The following is an 18,060-nucleotide window of genomic DNA, read 5'->3' on the forward strand; positions in this document are numbered from 1 at the left end:
TATGTGTGTGTATGTTGGTTTGTTTTGCCTGAATGTGTACCAGAAGCATGTAGTTACCTCAGAGGCCAGAAGAGGGTGTTGGATCGCTGGAACTGGATTGTCAGTTGTGAACTGCCATGTGGGTGTTGGGAATTGAACCTGGGTCCTCTGGAAGAGCAGCTCTGGTCTTAACTGCCAAGCCTTGTCTCAAGTTCTTTGGTTTTATTTCTTTTGAGAGGCAGTGTCATGTAACGTGAGCAAGCCTTGAGCTCACCGTATGGCTTAGGATTCCTTTACTTTTGCCCCTCAAGTGGCTGAGCTATGGGGTTTCTTTCCTTGCATGATTCTTTGTGGTTGGCATGTGTGTACATGTGTGGGATTCTGAATGAGAATGGCTCCCATAAGCTTGGTCAATAGTTGGTGCAACTATTTTGGAAGGATTAGGTGGTGTGGTTCTGTTGGAAGGGTTGTGGACAGTATTTGAGGTTTAAAAAGACTTGTCATTCCCATGGTGTCTCTTTGCTTCCTATGTGCAGACCAAGATGTGCACTCTCCACTGTTCCTGCCTCCATGCCTTTGCTCCACCCTATTGACTCTAATACTTTTAAACCATAGGCTCAATTAGTCTTTAATTTTCCATTTTAAGGGTTTTCAAGACAGGGTTTCTCTGTGTACATATATGTTTATATCACTGACTGTCATGGAACTAACTCTGTAAACCAGGCTGGCTTGTACGCGGTTCTAGCTGACTCCCAAGTGGTGAGATTAAAGGTGTGCTCAGCTACCACCTGGCTTTTAATAATTATTTTTGCTTTTCTTTTCGTTTTTTTATTTATTTTTTTTTTTATTTTTATTTTTTTTTTGGTTTTTTCGAGACAGGGTTTCTCTGTGTAGCCCTGGCTGTCCTGGCACTCACTTTGTAGACCAGGCTGGCCTCGAACTCAGAAATCCGCCTGCCTCTGCCTCCCGAGTGCTGGGACTAAAGGCGTGCGCCACCACGCCCGGCTCGTTTTTTTAAAAAAGATTTTATATGTGTTTTTGTTTTGCTGATAAGTATGTCTTTGTGAAGGGTAACATATCTGCCAGAACTGGAGTTACAGTTGTTAGCTGCTCTCTGTGTGCTAGCAATTGAATCCAGGTCCTCTGGAAAAGTAGCCAGTGGGCTTAACTGCTGAGCCTTCTCTCTAGCCCATATGCCATTGATTTAAAAAGTGGTTTGAGAAAAAAAAAGCAGTCAAGAATTCAAAAGAATAGTGAGGAGAGGTATATGGAAATGTTTAAAGGAGGAAGGGGGGAATGGGTAATTATAGTCTCAAAAAGGGTATTTTTAATTTTAACTTTCCTCATGGCTTCTGCAGCAATAAGGTGTCCACATGTCCTAGTCATCTGAGTCAACCCTATAGCCATGAAATGACAGATGTCATAGCCAAGTAGCTTGTACATCTAGTCACAGGTTTTATTTCAGATATAGTTTCTCACGATGTAGCCCTGGTTGGCTTTGAACTAGCTCTGAGGACCAGATTGGCCCCAGAACCCAGATCCTCCCCCTGCCTCTGCCTTCCCAGAGTCAGGATTAAAAGTGCACACCACCATATTTGGCCTCTTCACTGCTTAGCAACACCAAAATCACCAGCCTGTGCTTGCAAATAGACTTTTATTATCATCGAGGAAGAATACACACAACCCACTCAGTTTAAAAGATCAGATGTCAAGATATATGCCATCAGAAAGCTGGGGATGGAATGAGTTGTCATCACTCGAATTATGCTCACATCATCACATAGTGTTTTGTTAATGAAGCTGCCAAAGGGAAAAAAACCAAGATGTCAGTACTCAAATGGTAGTGAGGTTTATCAACTGGTAATTAAAGAACTGTCTTTTCATCACAGTCTTGAATCTGTTTAAAACTTTTTTTTTTTTCCTTTTCTGAGGCAAGGTTTCTCTGTATAGCCCTGGCTGTCCTGGAACTCATTTTGTAAACCAGGCTGGCCTCGAACTCAGAAATCCACCTGCCTCTGCCTCCCAAGTGCTGGGATTAAAGGCGTGCGCCACCACTGCCTGGCTGTTTAAAACTTATACATACACTCACAACAAATAAGTATTTAAATGTGTACACTCGTGTGTGTGTGTGTGTGTGTGTGTGTGTGTGTGTGTGCCTGTGTGTAACTGAGTGGGAAATTGCCTATGTGCTCATGCCAGTGTGTGTGTATGTGTGACTGTATAAATGTGTATGTGTGCCTGTGTGTCTGGATACATGGATGTGTGCCCATGTGTGCCTGTATGTGTGTGTGTCCCCAAGTGGGTGCATATGCTCCTATCCATGGAGTGTGTAGATAATAACTTATGCAAATCAGTTCTCTCCTTTCACCAGTAGGTTCCAAAGACTGAACTTGTCAGGCTTGGTGACATTGCCTAAACTGCTGAGCCATCTCAGGTTAATTTTGAGTGACTGTGCACATTGGCAAAGGACGACTATCGTCCATAGCGTGAGTTCCAATCCCAGCCCCCTGCAATAGACCTCTGCCCCATTTCTCAATTCTCAGTTTTTCAGTATATTACCTAGCTGAAGAATGGAGAGAGCAGCAGGGTGTGATGCCACAGACCTGTAAATCAATTCGACTTAAGAGTTAAGGACAGGGAATTGACAGAGTTTGAGGTTAGTCTAGGCTACATAGAGTGACCTTGTCTCAGAAAAAAACCCAAAGATTTAATTTATAATTTTAAAATTGAGTTCTGTTCCCTTTGCCAAACTTGGTCCACTCAGGGTGAATATAGCAGTGCATCCCCTCTGCAGTAGGGCTGTGAGATGGTAGGGCTCCTGTCAATCATTCTGTTCTTTACGACAGAGAAAAACGTCTAATAGATCACTCAGGAGCTCCTAAGTGTGAGGCCTGCCCTGGGCAATGACACAGCCTCTGCCTGTGACCTTGCAGACTCTAGCTGAAACCTGTTGTCCACACCCTTATTCTTCTTTTTGTGCTGAGGTGGTAAAAATGTCACCCCTACCTCCCTGCACCTGGCATGTGGAGGGCACAGCAAAACTTCCTGAAAATTTGGGGAACAGTTCATTATCAGAGTTCATCCTTTACATGTGGAAGACCCTGGATTCACTCCCTCAGTCTACAGAGAATCAAATCAGATTAAGCCCAAATACATTAACCTCCAACCATTTATTTATACTAGATCCAAAGGACTGGTGTGAAGGTGTCAGTCAGATCCCCTGGAACTGGAGTTACAGACAGGTGGGAGCTGCCATGTGGATGCTGGGGATTGAACCCAAGTCCTCTGGGAGAGCAGCCAGTGCTCTTAACAGCTGAGTCATCTCTCTCGGCCCAGAAATGTTTTAAAATTAATGTCCAGTTTAAGTCAAGAAGGAGAGCTTACCTTTGCTGTGGTAGCCTTCTCCTGCTTTGCAGATGATAACACCTATTGAGCTGCCGGCATCTCTCCTCCCACGAGTACACAATCAAAGAGCCATTGTTAAAGGTGACAATGACATAAATGGGGTCCTTCAAAGAATACCCAAATGTGAGTAGGCTGGAGTCAATATCAGATCAAAAGACAGGGAGAGGGCCTAGGAGATGGCTTATCAGGTAAAGGTACTTGCTGAGCAAGCCTGGTGCTCTGGGCCCTTGTAAAGGTAGAAAGAGAGAGACTAACTCCAGGAAGTTGGCCTCTGGCCTCTACAAGTGATCACACACAGACAAATGCACATGTGCACACCCCAACAGTATAAAGTTTAAAAAAAATGTAAATCTATTTTTTTTAAAAAACCCCACTGCAAGGGAAACATTGCAAACTTACCATCCAGAGTCTCAAGATCCAGTCTGTGTAGTACATGATTGTCTGCAGATAGACACCTTTTATGTTGAAGAGCAAGAGAGAGGATCCAGTTGAACAAACAATCACATCCTTACCACTAACTCCAAACCATTTTGGTCTCCCCATATTATCTGGCACTGAGAAGCTTGCAACGAATTGTTCTGTTTCAAACAAACAGAAAATACAGAGGCATTATTTTCATTCATTTAAGTAAGAGCAATATCCTTAATGCTTACTGAAAAGCATATCCCTCCTTCCATGGTATGCTAGTCTGAAAGAGACAATGAAAACAGTCCATTGGTCTGACAAGTCCATGTCCTGACAAGGTCATGACCTTGGCCATGGAAGGGCAGGCTATGACACAGGGATGGTGTGGACAGTCAGTAGCACAAACATTGGAAAGACAACTGTACTGGGAAAGGACAGTAGAATCCAGGCCCTAGTGCATGACAGCAATGGTAACATGTCTACCCAAGAGAACCACAGTTCACTAGATTAGTGACCATCAAGCAGGCACAAGTTCACATCTGGCCAAGGAGCCTCCTGCTCCCTTTACAAAAACATCATGTGGAGCATCATCATACGGTGATCCACAATCCAGCACAGTCCAGTGGATCTCCAAATTCAAAGTCACCCAGGTCTATAGAGCATGTTTCTGGTTAGCCACAGAGAACCCTGTCTTCAAAGACTAAAAATACAAAACAAGGTCAAGCATTTATAACTTACTATGACCACGTGCAGGAGACACAGGAGAAATGGCGATTTCTTTTAAAAATTGTTTTTACATTATTATGTTTGTGTAGGTATTCATGCCAGAAGCACACATGTCAGGGAACAACTTGAGGGATTTGGATCTCTCCTCCCTTGTGTGGTACCCTAGAAAATGAACTAGGTTTTCAGGCTTGGTAGGCAAGTGTCTCTATCCTCTAAGCCAGTCCAGTCCTTCTCAATGTCCTAATGCTTCCTATTGAACTTTAATACAGTTCTCATGTGGCAGTTGGGGGTTCAGCCCAGCCATAAAGTTATTTTCATTGCTACTTCATCATGATAATTTTGTTACTGTTATGATTCATGAGTTAAGTATTTTTGAAGATAGAAATTTGCCATAGGGTTCAGGGCCCATAGGTAGAGAACCAATACCCTAAGCCATTTTGCCACTCCATAATATAGCTCTTTATGGCATCTCATTTGTTGTTTTTTGCTTTTGAGGCTTGGTCACTCTATACATCCCTGGCTAACCTCATACTCCCTGCATAGATCAGGCTGGCCTGGAAACCAGAGAGCTATGCCTGTGTCTCCTCCTGAATGCTGGGATTAAATGGGTACACTACCATTCTTGGATTATTTTTTATTTTTATCCATGTGGATGGGGGTGTGGGTGGATATGTGTGTACACATCCTTGTGTGTATGTGCATGTGTGTGTATGCACACATTTATGTGGGTGTATGCATGCATGTGCACATGATAAACTATCTTTTCAGCTCCATCTTTCTGTTTGTGAGACAGCAGCCTCTGTGAAGCTTTCCTGACTCAGTCTCCTGATTTGGGCATGTGCCATCATGTGTGGCTTAAGAACATTTTAAGTTTTACCTTTAACAGTTATTTTGTTCTGGATATCTTTCAGCTTCATATCAAATGTGATAAACTTTGTGATCTTTCGGGTACGACGTATGGACATCAGGGTTATCCTGTCTTCCATTCTTGGGGTCCAGAAGGCTCTTTGGCATAATGAAAATTTGAGAATGGTAGACACAGGGGCAGAGAATTCTGATGTCCTCAGTAAGCTGTCCATGTAAAACACCTGCAGAGAGTATTGCCCAGGGGAATCAATGAAGAGTAAATCTCTGCAGCCTGGCACAAGCACACTCAAGACAAGGGGCTTTCAAAATAAACCCAGGAGTGGCTGCCTCTGTTCTTCACCCACGACAGGGTGGAGCAGTCATTGTTCTCACTCAGAGTTGGAATAACTCACCGTCTTCCTGCCCCTCCCATCATATTCAGAGTCATAATGGAGTCCCTGACCCTGGTCAAAGGGCGCCTTGGTCAGCCTACTGCAATGGATGCCTCAGGCAGAACATGGTTAAGTACATTTTCCCTGTGCAGAGGACCAGTCCAACGCTGTCCTGGACTATTGTTTTAAATGAGGCATTGAGACTGTCATAGTGTAACCCAGGCTGTTTAATAATATATCAATGTATAAAACTAAATAAATATGCTTGGGCCTTAAGGAGTACTTGACCTCTGAGCAGACCATCGCTCTCACAGTACCTAGAAACCAGGCACCAGAGAGCTGGCAGTTAAGAGAGAAGAGTCTATAAAGCACTGGGTATGGTAGCACTTACCTGGAATCCATCAGTCACTGGTGGGTGTTTAAGCCATTGATAGAAAATTGCTTTGAGTTTAGGGCCAGGAAAGTTGTCTTGGAACTTTCACCTGCCTTCATCCTTTGGCTGAGCCATATTTCAAGGACACTTCATTAATAGATATTTGCCATTGTGACTCGTTACATGACTGCTTCCAACACATTATTCTTTCCTGACTCTAGGAATGGCTTAAGATAGGGCTTAGGAGAGGGGGAGTGGTCTGCCCGGACCTCCCTGAGGGCTCAACCTTTCCAGTGTTTCCCACTTTCACCCTGGAGTTGCTAGAACACACCTACCTACCTTTGGCAAGATATGTAGGTGTTTCCTATTCAGAAAGATCCATTTCTTCTGAGGAGAGCAGCTGAGTTCATTAATACTGCATTGGAATACATTGAGTTTGGAAATGAGGTGTAAATCTGGAATCCTAAAGATGTACAGGTTACCCAAGGTATCGCCTGCCTGAAATCAGAGCAGCGGCACCTGGTTAGTGGGGAAAGGTTAAGCATGGAGGAAGCAGTGTCATCTGCTCTGAGATTCACCACTGTGTCTTCAAGTCCTGTAATGAGATCCAAAGCTCTAACCAGGAGAGTCATTATGATGTCTGTGAGTTAGACCACACTGGCCAGTTCTAGGCCAGACAGAACTACATCATGAGACTCTGTCTCAAACAAATGAGGTAGGAATTGTGTAAAGATTTTCCAATCTCTAAAACACTTTTCCCCAGGACTCACTGGGACATCAACATTATCCTTTTTTCTCAATATCTGATAATCCATTTCTCTCTCTATTGTCCCTATGCAAATTAATGGGTTCAGCAATAATAAACATTTGAAATAGAAGAAGATGTAAAATCACTTAGAAAAATTGTGTATGTGTTTGTGTGCTTGTTATATATATATATATATTTATGTATGTGTATGTAGATTACATATCTGGGCATACATGGAAACCAGAGAAGACTGCCAGGTATCCTGTTAGATCACTCTTCTCCTGATTTCCTGAGAGAGTCTCTTATTGAACCTGGAGCTAGGCTGGCTTGGCTACCAGCAGTCTAGTCCTAGTGACCCTTGTGTTTCCTTCCCCTACAATACTGGGGTTAAAGGCACATTTAGCCACATCCCACTTTTTATGTGAGTGTCAGGGATTTGAACTCAGTTCTCCATGCTTGCACAGAAAACACTGCTACCCACTGAGCCACCTCTCCCCAGATCCCAGGAAAGAATTTTAAAATGACATTTTAAAGAGAATGGCTTAAGGAAATGTACATGAAATAGGTCAAAGGCTAAGGGATGGCCATGTTTATGGTATACTGTGATTGACTCTCAGGGTTTGCAGAGACTCTAAGAAGGAAAGTTGAGATTTGACAGTAATGAGACCTAAAATTGGCAAGTGTTTGGTTCTGTGTTACTATTCCAGATAAGGGGGTCACTTACCAAGACAATCGGGCCATCCTTGGTAAAGACAGCTTTCAGCAATTTACATGGAGATTCCAGGTTGCTAGTTGCCAGAGCTTCACTGTTGTGACAGTCCCACAGTTTGATAGTTGATTGAATATCTACAGTGATTGCAATGTGCAATTCAGGGAGGGTAGTCAACAGCTTGATACCGACTTGCTGTACTGGACTTACCCAGGTCAAAACACCCTGGGGAACAAGAGCATCATCATGTCTGAGCACCTCTAGTTCAACTGCTTTCACTCACCAGCTTTATTTGGAAGCCTTGTCCAGTCTGGAACCCCTTCTTACTTACAAGAAAATATGAAAGTTCTAAGCATCCCTCACTGGACATGGTAGCACAGGCCTAGAATCCCAGCCCAGGGAGGCAGAGGCAGGAAGATCACTAGCAGCTTTAGGCAAGTCTGGTCTACAATGTCAAGTTGCAGGCCAGTTGGGACTATATTACAAGACTATCTCAAAAAAGAAAAAGAAACCCAGGGCTGAAGAGATAGCTCATCCATTAAGACCACCAGGTGTTCTTAACCAAAGGACCAGGGTTCAATTCCTAGAACACACATGGCAGCTCACAGCTGTCTGTAACTGCAGTTACAGGGCATCTGACACCCTCAGAAGGACTTACATGCAAGGAGAATACCTATGAACATAAAAATAAAGAGAAACACAAAGAAGAAAACAAACATCTAGATTATTTGTGGCAGGAATGGACAGGAAAACAGAACACATGCATTATGCTCAGAGGCAAGCACACACTCACTGTACAGACAAGAAAGAAGAACATGGCCGCCGAGATGGCTCAGCAGGGAAGGGTACCTGCCACTAAACCTGATGACAGGAGTTCAATCCCAGGAACCACATGGAAGGGGAGAACCAATTCCAACAAACATGTGTGAAGAACAATCAGCAGCTCTGTGCTCAGAGCCATTTTACCTTTTACTAACAGTGCAGCAGGAAGCATGGGCCTGTCATCAATTCTAGTGGGGCTATGCTTGTTTTTTGTTTCTTTGTTTTGTTTTGTTTTTTCTTTTTTGGTTTTTGAGACAGGGTCACTCAGTCACACTATACCCCTAGCTATACTAGAACTCTCTATGTAAACCAGTATGGCTTCAAAGTCACCTGCCTCTGCCTCCTGAGTGCTGGAGTTAAAGGCCTGGGCCACCACTTCTGCCAGTATTAACTTAAAAACGTGAAACAAAACTATTCACAGTGAATCGATTTCATCACTGGTTATTGTATCATCAGTTCTTATACATTTCAAAGGAACAAGACCTTTTCTTCCACGGTTTTCTTTAGCTTAAAAAGAAAATTCAAGGGGCAGAAGAGATGGCTCAGTATTTGAGAGCACTGGTTGCTCTTCCAGAGGTCTGGAGTTCAATTCCCAGCAACCAAATGGTGGCTCACAATCATCTATAATGGGATTTGATGCCATCGTTGGGTATGCTGATGAACACCCCTTTAGAGCAAATAAAATGAATAAGTGTTTCAAAAAATCTCTCTCTCTCTCTCTCACACACACACACACACGCACACACACACACACACACACACACACACACACACACACACACTACCACCAGCACGCACACACACATACACACTACCACCAGCATCATTGATGACAAAAGGTCAAAAGAATAATTAAATTTAGTGTAATATTAGAGGCAGCAATCAATATAGTCATTTCTAAGCGCTAGCTCCATTTGTATGAATATTATTAATAACCTCTCCGTCCCTCTAAATGTAATCTTCCCTTTGAGTCAATCTCTCACTAAAATGTGACTCCCACTTTGACTCCTTTAAAAGGCAACCTGTTGAAGGCCTTATTACCATGTAGCACATGACTCAGTCTCACAAGGTTGAGATCCTGCTCCACTCCTGGCTCCCTCTGCCAGGTACGATGATGACGCACCACTGGATCCTGCCTAGCACTTAGGAGGCAGAGGTAGGAGGGTCCCCATGAGTCTGAGGTTAGCCTGGACTGCAGAGTGACCTCTACAAGGGCCTGATATTATCTTAAATAACCTCCTCCTAGAATCACCCGCCTAAAAACAAAAACAACCTCCCCCCAAACCTCCAATCCGACAATCATCTGGTTCACTATGTTACATTTTTACTCTGATGTAGGAAACAATGTTTATAAACATTGAGACCTTGTCTAACAAAATAAAAATCCTTGGCTGCATGTGTTGGGCCATTCCTTTAGTCCCAGCACTCAAGAGGCAGAGGAATGCAGATCTGTTGAGGTGGAGGCTAGTCTGTTCTGCAAAGTTCCAGGCCTAAAGGGTAGGACTAAAGAGTAAGACTATCTCCTAGACAAACAGAACCAACCAATCTCAAGAATGAATTAATGTTCAATCTATTAGGCTCTATTACCTCTTAAAATAAAAAAAAAAGTTGAGAAAACGAAGGATAATCAAGAAACACACATTGAAGTTTTCAGCATTCACCTGGTTTTCTCCTACAAAGGTTCAGCAGCAGTCTGCCTCTTAAGTCAGAGCACACAAGAGAAAAAACTCTTGCATAATCCACCAGGGACTGCATAGTGGGAATCTGGTGTCATAACGCTGAGACAAGCCTGGAATAATGTCCTCAAGAGCCATAGGCATGACCAGTCCTGTGTTCTTTCCCATTGGTACTAGGGTCCCCACCATCCCTCTCCCAGGGCATCCTATGTGCCCTTAGCACTCACAAAACCATAGAGAACAGAGATTCTCTACCTACACAGGTGGAGCTGCCACAGCTCTAGCCATGATTCTTACTCTAAGACACAAAGACCAGGATGGTCCCATGAGAACTATGCTCAGTGCAAGCCACACCCTTTTTATGTTTAGCTCCTGCGGGGAGATACCTAAAAACCCAGTTAGTCACTATCAGAGAAAGAGGCATATGGAGAACAGCTGTGTCAATTGCACAATCTCCCAAGAGAGCACAGCTCCACTTTGCTGCCCAGTCAAGGAGTGGGGGCCCATTCTCCTAGTGCCATAGCCAATGAGGTCAGGGCCAGCTTGACCGACTACCACAGGTAGTGAATTGAGGGAGGGCATCACCCCCACATCCATGCCAGCAGATTGCCTCTTAGCACATCCGTAGAGCATTCCCTAATCAATCATCAATGTGGGAGGACTCAGCCCACTGTAGGCAGTGCTACTGCCAGGCTGGTGTTTCTGGGTGGTATAAGAAAGCTAACTGAGGGGCTGGAGAGATGACTCAATGGTTAAGAGCACTGACTGCTCTTCTGAAGGTCTTGAGTTCAAATCTCAGCAATCACATGGTGGCTCACAACCATCCGTGATGAGATCTGACACCCTCTTCTTGAGTGTCTGAAGACAGCTATAGTGTACTTACATAAAATAATAAATAAATCTTAAAAAAAAAGAGTGCTTACTGCTGACCACCAGGGCTATACAGAGAAGCCCTGTCTCGAAAAAACAAAAACAAAAACAAACAAAAAAAAAAAACAAAAACAAAACCAAAAACAAAAAACCAAAAACCAAAAACCAAAGAAAGCTAACTGAGCAGGCCATGGAGATCAAGCCATAAAGAATGATCAACCCTCCATAGCCTCTGCTGCAGTTTCTACCTTAGCCTTCTCTGATGGACTATAAAGGACTTAGAGTCCTTTCTTCCAAGTTACTTTTTTGGCCCAACACAGCAACAGAAAGCCCACTAACACACAAACGTGTAGCCAACCTGTATTATGTGGTAAGTTTAGTTCTCAGGACTCTCCAAATATCCAAATGAGATCAAGTTGGGTTATGGGATCTCTGACCCATAGCTTTTCTCAATTAGAGAAAAGCTATTATTCCTTAGGAACGTATGAAACCAGTTCCCATCTGCAAAAGAGAACTTTAGCCTTGTTTTTCTTACTGTCATAATGTTACAATGTACTCTCTTTATTTACTAGATACATTCTACAACAAAGGAACACAGATTGTCTAACTCAGACATACTCAATAGATACTGGCTTTCATCCTTGTCAGAATTCTGCTAAATGTTTTTTATTTTTTAACTTTTAAATTTTTTTTTTTTTTTTTTGGTTTTTCGAGACAGGGTTTCTCTGTGTAGCCCTGGCTGTCCTGGAACTCACTCTGTAGACCAGGCTGGCCTCGAACTCAGAAATTTGCCTACTTCTGCCTCCCGAGTGCTGGGATTAAAGGCGTGCACCACCACACCCGGCTCACTCTGCTAAATGTTTTAACTTACTATAATACATGGAGACTTCCAAATCCTGACAAGGAACCCCTGTCCTCCAAGATTTCTGAGTGACATGGGCACAGTGACAAGACTGCCTAGAGTGTGGTAGGATAACCACTGAGAATCACTGCTCCATTGCCATGCCTGATGCCAGGGCTTGGCCTACACTGTGGACAAACAGAGGGATACTCAGGTAGTTAAATGTCTAATATTGACTATGACAAGTGAGTTATTTCTCCCATGCCCCTCCCCCACAGGAAAAAGCTTCTTACATTCTGGGCCTGATGGCCAGACTACCTCTGACAGAGTCAAGATGGAATTGTCCACTGCAGGTCCCACCAGATGGATGACTCTATTGTCTCCAAGGGAAACAACTGAGCTGACAAGGTAGCCAGAGCTAGATTTGTCTCACCCACCATGAACACGCTTCTACTCCTCAACGGTCATTACTTCTTTGACATCCTCCCTCATAAATAACACTAAACTCTAATTCTTTTGTCTTATGCTACAGACCCTGAGTTTGGCCTCCCAACTCTTTAATGTCACACAACCTGGCTGCTTTAAAGATTTCTAGCTATGTGTACCCCCTGGAACTAAATCATAAGCTTACACCTTCTCTATTGAACCTGTCAAGAAAGCTTACTTCACCTTTCACCAGCTGCCCTGACTCTGGTGTTACCCTGACCCCATACATTATTTTCTCTATCATTCTTAACTCTAGACTGAAGTTGTTTCTCATACTAAACAACATAATCAATTATCATATTCACATGGTCAAAATGTTAAGTTTCCTTTCATTTGTCTTTTAAATGTAAAGTTAAAATGTTTCTCATTATCATAAATTCACACACACACACACACACACACACACACACACACACACACGTATAGTCTCCCAGATAGAAGGAAAAATCCCTTCTTGCTCCTCCTGCTCCACAAAAGGTTTTTGTCTTCCTTAAACTCATCTTAAAGAGTGTCAATGCTGTTAACAGATTAATCTGTTTGTAAACTTATAAGCTCCAGTATACCCAATCAGTTCCACCTCTCATGGACCACACAGATTCCATCTAGATAAGCACACCTGCCAATCAATAGCCTAAGTTTCTACCTGTTAACTATTCCAGGGGCTGGGATTCCTCTCCTATTACCTGGGATTGGGACTCGTCTCACCCCAACCACCAAGACCTAAGGGTTTCAAATGTATACCTAAGAAAGTTTTTTTTTTTTTCTCCCAAATGTACTTAACTTTATTCTCTATCTTTAATATAAAAAGTGTTCAAGTGTCTTGCTAAGTCCAGCCATTTATTCAAAATCTACATCCAGGACAGCTCCAGAGAAGCAACCCACAGATGTGTCAGCGCCTGCTCTCACAGACACTGATGCTTCTACTGGACCTGCTCCTTCCTACCCACAGATGGTACCACAGATCCTGCACAGCAAGGAAACAAGAGACTCTCCTAAGAATAGACCAACACCTGATCCCCATTTTCTTAGTTTTCCCAGACATGTCACCCCAAAGTCAGCGGGAAGCAGCTAAAGATCACAAGGACCCTATTCCTACTTCACCTCCACCTCTTTCTAGTTTCTCCTTTTTAAAATTAAACCAAAATGGAGGGTGTTCAAATTCCTTCTGTGCTCCATCCAACAGTTACCTGGCAAAAGCCAGCTAGGCCTGGCTTGCTATAAAAGAGGCTGTTTAGCCCCTCCTCAATCTCTTTGCCCTTCCTGTCTGTCTCCTTTCTCTCCCTAACATCATTTGCCCTCTTTCCCATCCTTCCTTTTCCCCCTGTCTGAACATTTTCTGACTGGCCTCTTCTCTCCTCTTTCTTTCTCTTTCTCCCTTTCTTTCTCTCCAGCTTTCTCTCTCTACTTCTTTCTCAACTCACATTCCCATGCCCTAAATATACTCTATTCTGCACTATACCCATCGTATGTCTCCTGCCTCAGGGGAAGGGATGCCTCAGAATGTGCTTGCCCACCGATTCACCACTCCCACCTCACCATACTTTGCTCTACAAAACATATCCTGGTCTTTTAAAGAACAGAACACAGTCTACTTCTTTCTCTGTCTGCTCTGGACTCTTCTAGTTTCCTGTGGCCTTTCTTTCATATCTATAATAATAATTAAAAAAAAAAAAACCCTTGTCATGTCCTTGAGCAGTACTGTTGACAGTTTCTTTAGTGTAACCCCTCAAATATCATAGACATCCCAAAGCATTTCTAGCAAAATCAGGAACAAGACAAGTGTATCCACACTTTCTACTCTCACTGAATATAGTCCTGTTTTAGCTAGAATAGTAAAACAAGAGAAGCAAACAAAAGAGATTCCAATAGGAAAGAGAAGCCAGAGTTTCCTCATTTGCAGACACTATGAGCCTGTTCTTAGAGACCTCAAGATAAACTTGCAGTAAATTAAAGGGCTTCAAAGTTAACATAGAAAAGAAATCAGGGCCCTTCCCATGTAGTGCTAAACAAAGTGAAGAAGGATGAGGGAAGCCTTCCCATTCACAGCAGCCTGGAACACCACCCTGAAGGGCCCTGTGGGCATGGTATGCTCTTTTGATCCCAGCAGGCACAAGTTAGCAGATCTCAGAGTTCAAGGCCAGCCTGGTCTACAGAGCAAGTTTTCCCTCAAGGCTCTTACAAAGTGAAACCCGGTTCCAAACAAGAAAAACAACAACAAACAAACCCTGATGGTTCAGCAGTACAGAGCAATTAATGCTCTTGCAGAGGACCCTACTTGGGTTCCCAAAGCCTACACAACACCTGACAGCCTCTGGCCTCTGCCAGCTGGCACAAACTATAAACACAGGCACACACATATATAAAATAAAAAATATATCTTAAAAGAGAATACCTAGGAGTAAACTCAACCTTGTATGAGAACAGTCTCTATGATGAAAACTTTGGAACACTGACAGGCCCTGCACAGATGGCTTAGCAGAGGACCCGAGTTCAGTGCCCACAGGCCCAGTGCCCACAGCTTACAGTCATCTGCAACTACAATTTTTAAGGGACCTGACATCCTCTTGTGACCTCCACAGGCAGCAGACACACATGGATCACACATACATATGTAGGCACAGAAAACACTCATACATAGAAAACAATTAAATCTAAAAATAGAAAATAAAAATGAGAAGAGGGGGAAAATCAGATGTGGTGGTGCAAACTTTTGACCTGAGCATATGGGAAGCCAAGGTAGGTGGATCTATACAGGGACTTCTAGGACAGCCAGGTCTGTACAGGGGGGTCCTGTCTCATCATCACCAAACAACAATAAGAGGACATCAGAATTCATATGCAGGTAACTTTTGCTACTAATTGGCCAGACTCACCTCCTGAATATCCCAGGTAGAGATCCTGTTCACAGAAGTCACCATACAGACGACTGGCCTGCCTTGTCCCTTTCTTGTTAAGCCACGGCCTGAGATATAACATGGATGTGCCCGAACTCCTGCAAGGAAACCCCAACAATAGACGGACACAAAACAGTTGAGGGACAACTCAGACTGAAGAAGGTATGTTTTACTTCCCTCTGCCATGAAGAAGGCTTGGATAACAGCTGTGGAAAGGATGAAGCAAGAGGCAGCCAAGCACACTGCAGGCTGGTCATTAGTTCAAATACATTCATTCTTTAGTCTGTTTCTATAGATACAAAATGCGTTCTGGGGGCTGGGGCTGTAACTCCTGGGCAGAGTTCTCTGTTCTGTTGCTAGAGGCCTATAAACCATAACCCGGTACTCATTTGGATGCAGAAGGACCTGAAATTCAAGGTCATTTTTGTTTGCTACATGAAGGGTTTGAAGTCAGCCTGTGGTTTAGGACGTCCCCTCTTTAGAAAGAATAAAAGAATGAAAGAAAGGAACAAAGGAATGAAGGAAGGAAGGAAGGAAGGAAAAAAGGAAGACAGAAAGGAAGGGAAGAAGAAAGGAAGGAAGGAAGGAAGGAAGGAAGAAAACAAAGAAAAGAAAGAATGAATGAAAAGACAGAAAAGAAAAGAAATAGCCAGGTGTAAACATGTACCAGTCCCAGTGAGGGCAAGCGGCACTTCTTGAGTTTGAGGACAGCTTAATCTACAGATCAAGTTCAAGTCTAGCCACAGCTATATTGTGAGACCTTATTTCAAAACCAACAGAAAAGATAAGATTCTTCCAAGAAGGAGAACAGAATCCACAAAGTTGTCTTCACACACACACACACACACACACACACACACACACACACACACACACAGTGTGGCATGTACACACATCACATACACCTACACTAAAAATAATAAAAGTAAAAAATTTAAAAGTATATCTCCACCGGAAAACTGTTCAGAGGAAATTTTTTTGAAAAACATAAATACTAAATTATATTTGGTAATTTCTCCCACTAAATTCTCTCTATGCTCTGGGAAGGGTACAGAGCCTTCAGGGAAAGGGAACGATAGGGCTGGTTTTACGATGTTGAGCAACCACTCAGCAGATCACAGATTGGTTCCATGGCTGTGCTAGCACAGCAGCCCCATCCTGTTAAACTTCAATTCCTTTCCTCTTATTAAAGAGAATGCAGGACTGCACAGACTGGGAAAAACCAAGTGTGCATCGCTTCTAGGTACCCAAGCCCATACCATAATCCGCAGGAATTTCCTTATAAATGAAATCTTCTCGAATTGCCCGGGACTTGGCATGTTCTTGCCGTGTTCGGAAAACGAAGAACTCCTTCCATGTCTCTGTGCCCAGGAGCTGTAGGGTAACCATGCCACAGAAGAGCCATCTTTTCTGACACAACTTCCTGCAATGCACAGTTGCAATCCCATCAGGCTGACCTCAGTCATCTCACTTTAGAGCCATGGTTACAGTGTGCAAACTTCACTAACCATCTTCATGTGGCAGAGGTCTAGGTCCAGAATCAGAAGGCCTCTTCTTCCCTCTCAGCCCCATCTTGTCCCCTCTTCCCATCCCACCCTTCCCCTCTCCTTACCTCCACAGGACATCACTGCTTGCAAGTTCATTCCAGTTCTATGGAAGAGAAAAGAATCAAACCAACAACTCCCTCCCTCTCCTGGTCTCAATTTGTTCTGGGCTGGGCCTACACAGGTTAATGAAACACAGTCCTAGCTCTCCTGGCCCAGCCAGCCTGGGGAGACATACCCTAGCAAACACAAGTCACCTTGTGAGCCCTCAGAGAAGGAGGGCCAGGCTCAAAGGTCTGACATGGAGTCTCAAGGATGCTCGTACCAGCAGCACATCTCCACACTGCAGCTTGTCCTTTTCATTTAGCAGAATTTTGTTTTAAATTCCTGTCATTGAGTCTGACCCAAACTTCTAATCATCTTGCTTCTACCTCCCAAGTGCTTCAATTACAGGTGTGTGCCTCCATTCCTACCTCATTTAACCAGATTTGAGGTCTTCAGAGTGGATAATGCTAACCCATGAGCCCTAGATGTATCTGTTTGCATTCTGTAGGATGGAGCTCCTGTTGGTCAAGAGAAGCAGCTGAGTCCCTAAGACACTAATGTGTCAAAGCTGAGTAGACAGGTCTGCATAAAGTAAGTTTAAGGAGGGGAAAAAAAGGAAGGGAGAAAGGAAGGGAGGAAGGGAGGGAGAGAGGGAGGGATTGAAGGAGTGAAGGAGGATGCCAGGCTGTGTGAGTGTGGTGCTGGGGTAGCTGAGACCCCAAGACTGAGTGGGAAAGGCCGAAGGGGCCTTATGTAGGATGCACCAAATGGAAGAGTTCAGCCAAGGAGCTTTTACCTTGTTCACTTGGGCAGCCTGTAGCAAACTGTAGGCATCCAGATAGGAGAGGATTTTCAGCATAGGCACATCAGGCAAATGGACCTCCATCTTCAGTGGCCTAAGTCTACACTGACTCTTCTTTCTCCTCCCCAGCTTGCTCTGATTTTAAAGACTTGGCCAAAGATTTAGCAGGATTGCCAACCACAGGTCATCAGGCTTTGGTTGGAGCAAGCTGCAGCTGTGTAGACTCTCAGCCTGTCCCCCTGCCCCCTCTCACTGGAACCCGATGCACTCAGCTGAGAGTGCTCACACCTGAACTCACTCCACAGTGATATTCATTGCATAGATGAGCTCAACAACCCCTTCCTGGCACTGTGGAGACCAAAAGCACACGATCTGGAACAGCCTGGATTGATGATGTACTTGTCAGAACTTTCCAGAAAATCCGGAGTCATTCACTAATTTTCAACAGGTTCAATTTCAATTGCTTATGTGAAGTCCGCTAGGTTCCTCCAAATTCC

General features: G+C 43.7%; 1 protein-coding gene across 1 annotated transcript; it reads right to left on the reverse strand.

Annotated features, from left to right (window-relative positions):
• Positions 1 to 1,667: 1,667 nt before the first annotated feature.
• Positions 1,668 to 17,717, reverse strand: LOC110288619 (F-box/WD repeat-containing protein 15-like). The gene is made up of 10 exons (XM_021154915.2): positions 17,558 to 17,717; positions 16,785 to 16,822; positions 16,432 to 16,595; positions 15,152 to 15,270; positions 7,599 to 7,808; positions 6,466 to 6,624; positions 5,393 to 5,603; positions 3,784 to 3,962; positions 3,364 to 3,488; positions 1,668 to 1,779 (listed from the first exon to the last, which is right to left on the reverse strand). Exons 1-10 carry the CDS (start codon positions 17,645 to 17,647, stop codon positions 1,668 to 1,670), a joined length of 1,407 nt encoding a protein of 468 aa, XP_021010574.1. The 5' UTR covers positions 17,648 to 17,717.
• Positions 17,718 to 18,060: the final 343 nt, after the last annotated feature.

Source organism: Mus caroli, unplaced genomic scaffold (genome assembly GCF_978045245.1).
Source record: "Mus caroli unplaced genomic scaffold, Mus_caroli_1 scaffold_11, whole genome shotgun sequence".
Lineage (NCBI taxonomy): Eukaryota > Metazoa > Chordata > Mammalia > Rodentia > Muridae > Mus > Mus caroli.

Bases quoted from the DNA above. Each gene is read 5' to 3' on its own strand.
- LOC110288619 (XM_021154915.2), bottom strand. From the start codon at position 17,647: ATGGAGGTCCATTTGCCTGATGTGCCTATGCTGAAAATCCTCTCCTAT. The intron at 16,823-17,557 runs GTAAAAGCTCCT...TCTCTTCCATAG, and splicing joins AGGCTGCCCAAGTGAACAAG to AACTGGAATGAACTTGCAAG. The intron at 3,489-3,783 runs GTAAGTTTGCAA...TATTCTTTGAAG, and splicing joins GGATCTTGAGACTCTGGATG to GACCCCATTTATGTCATTGT.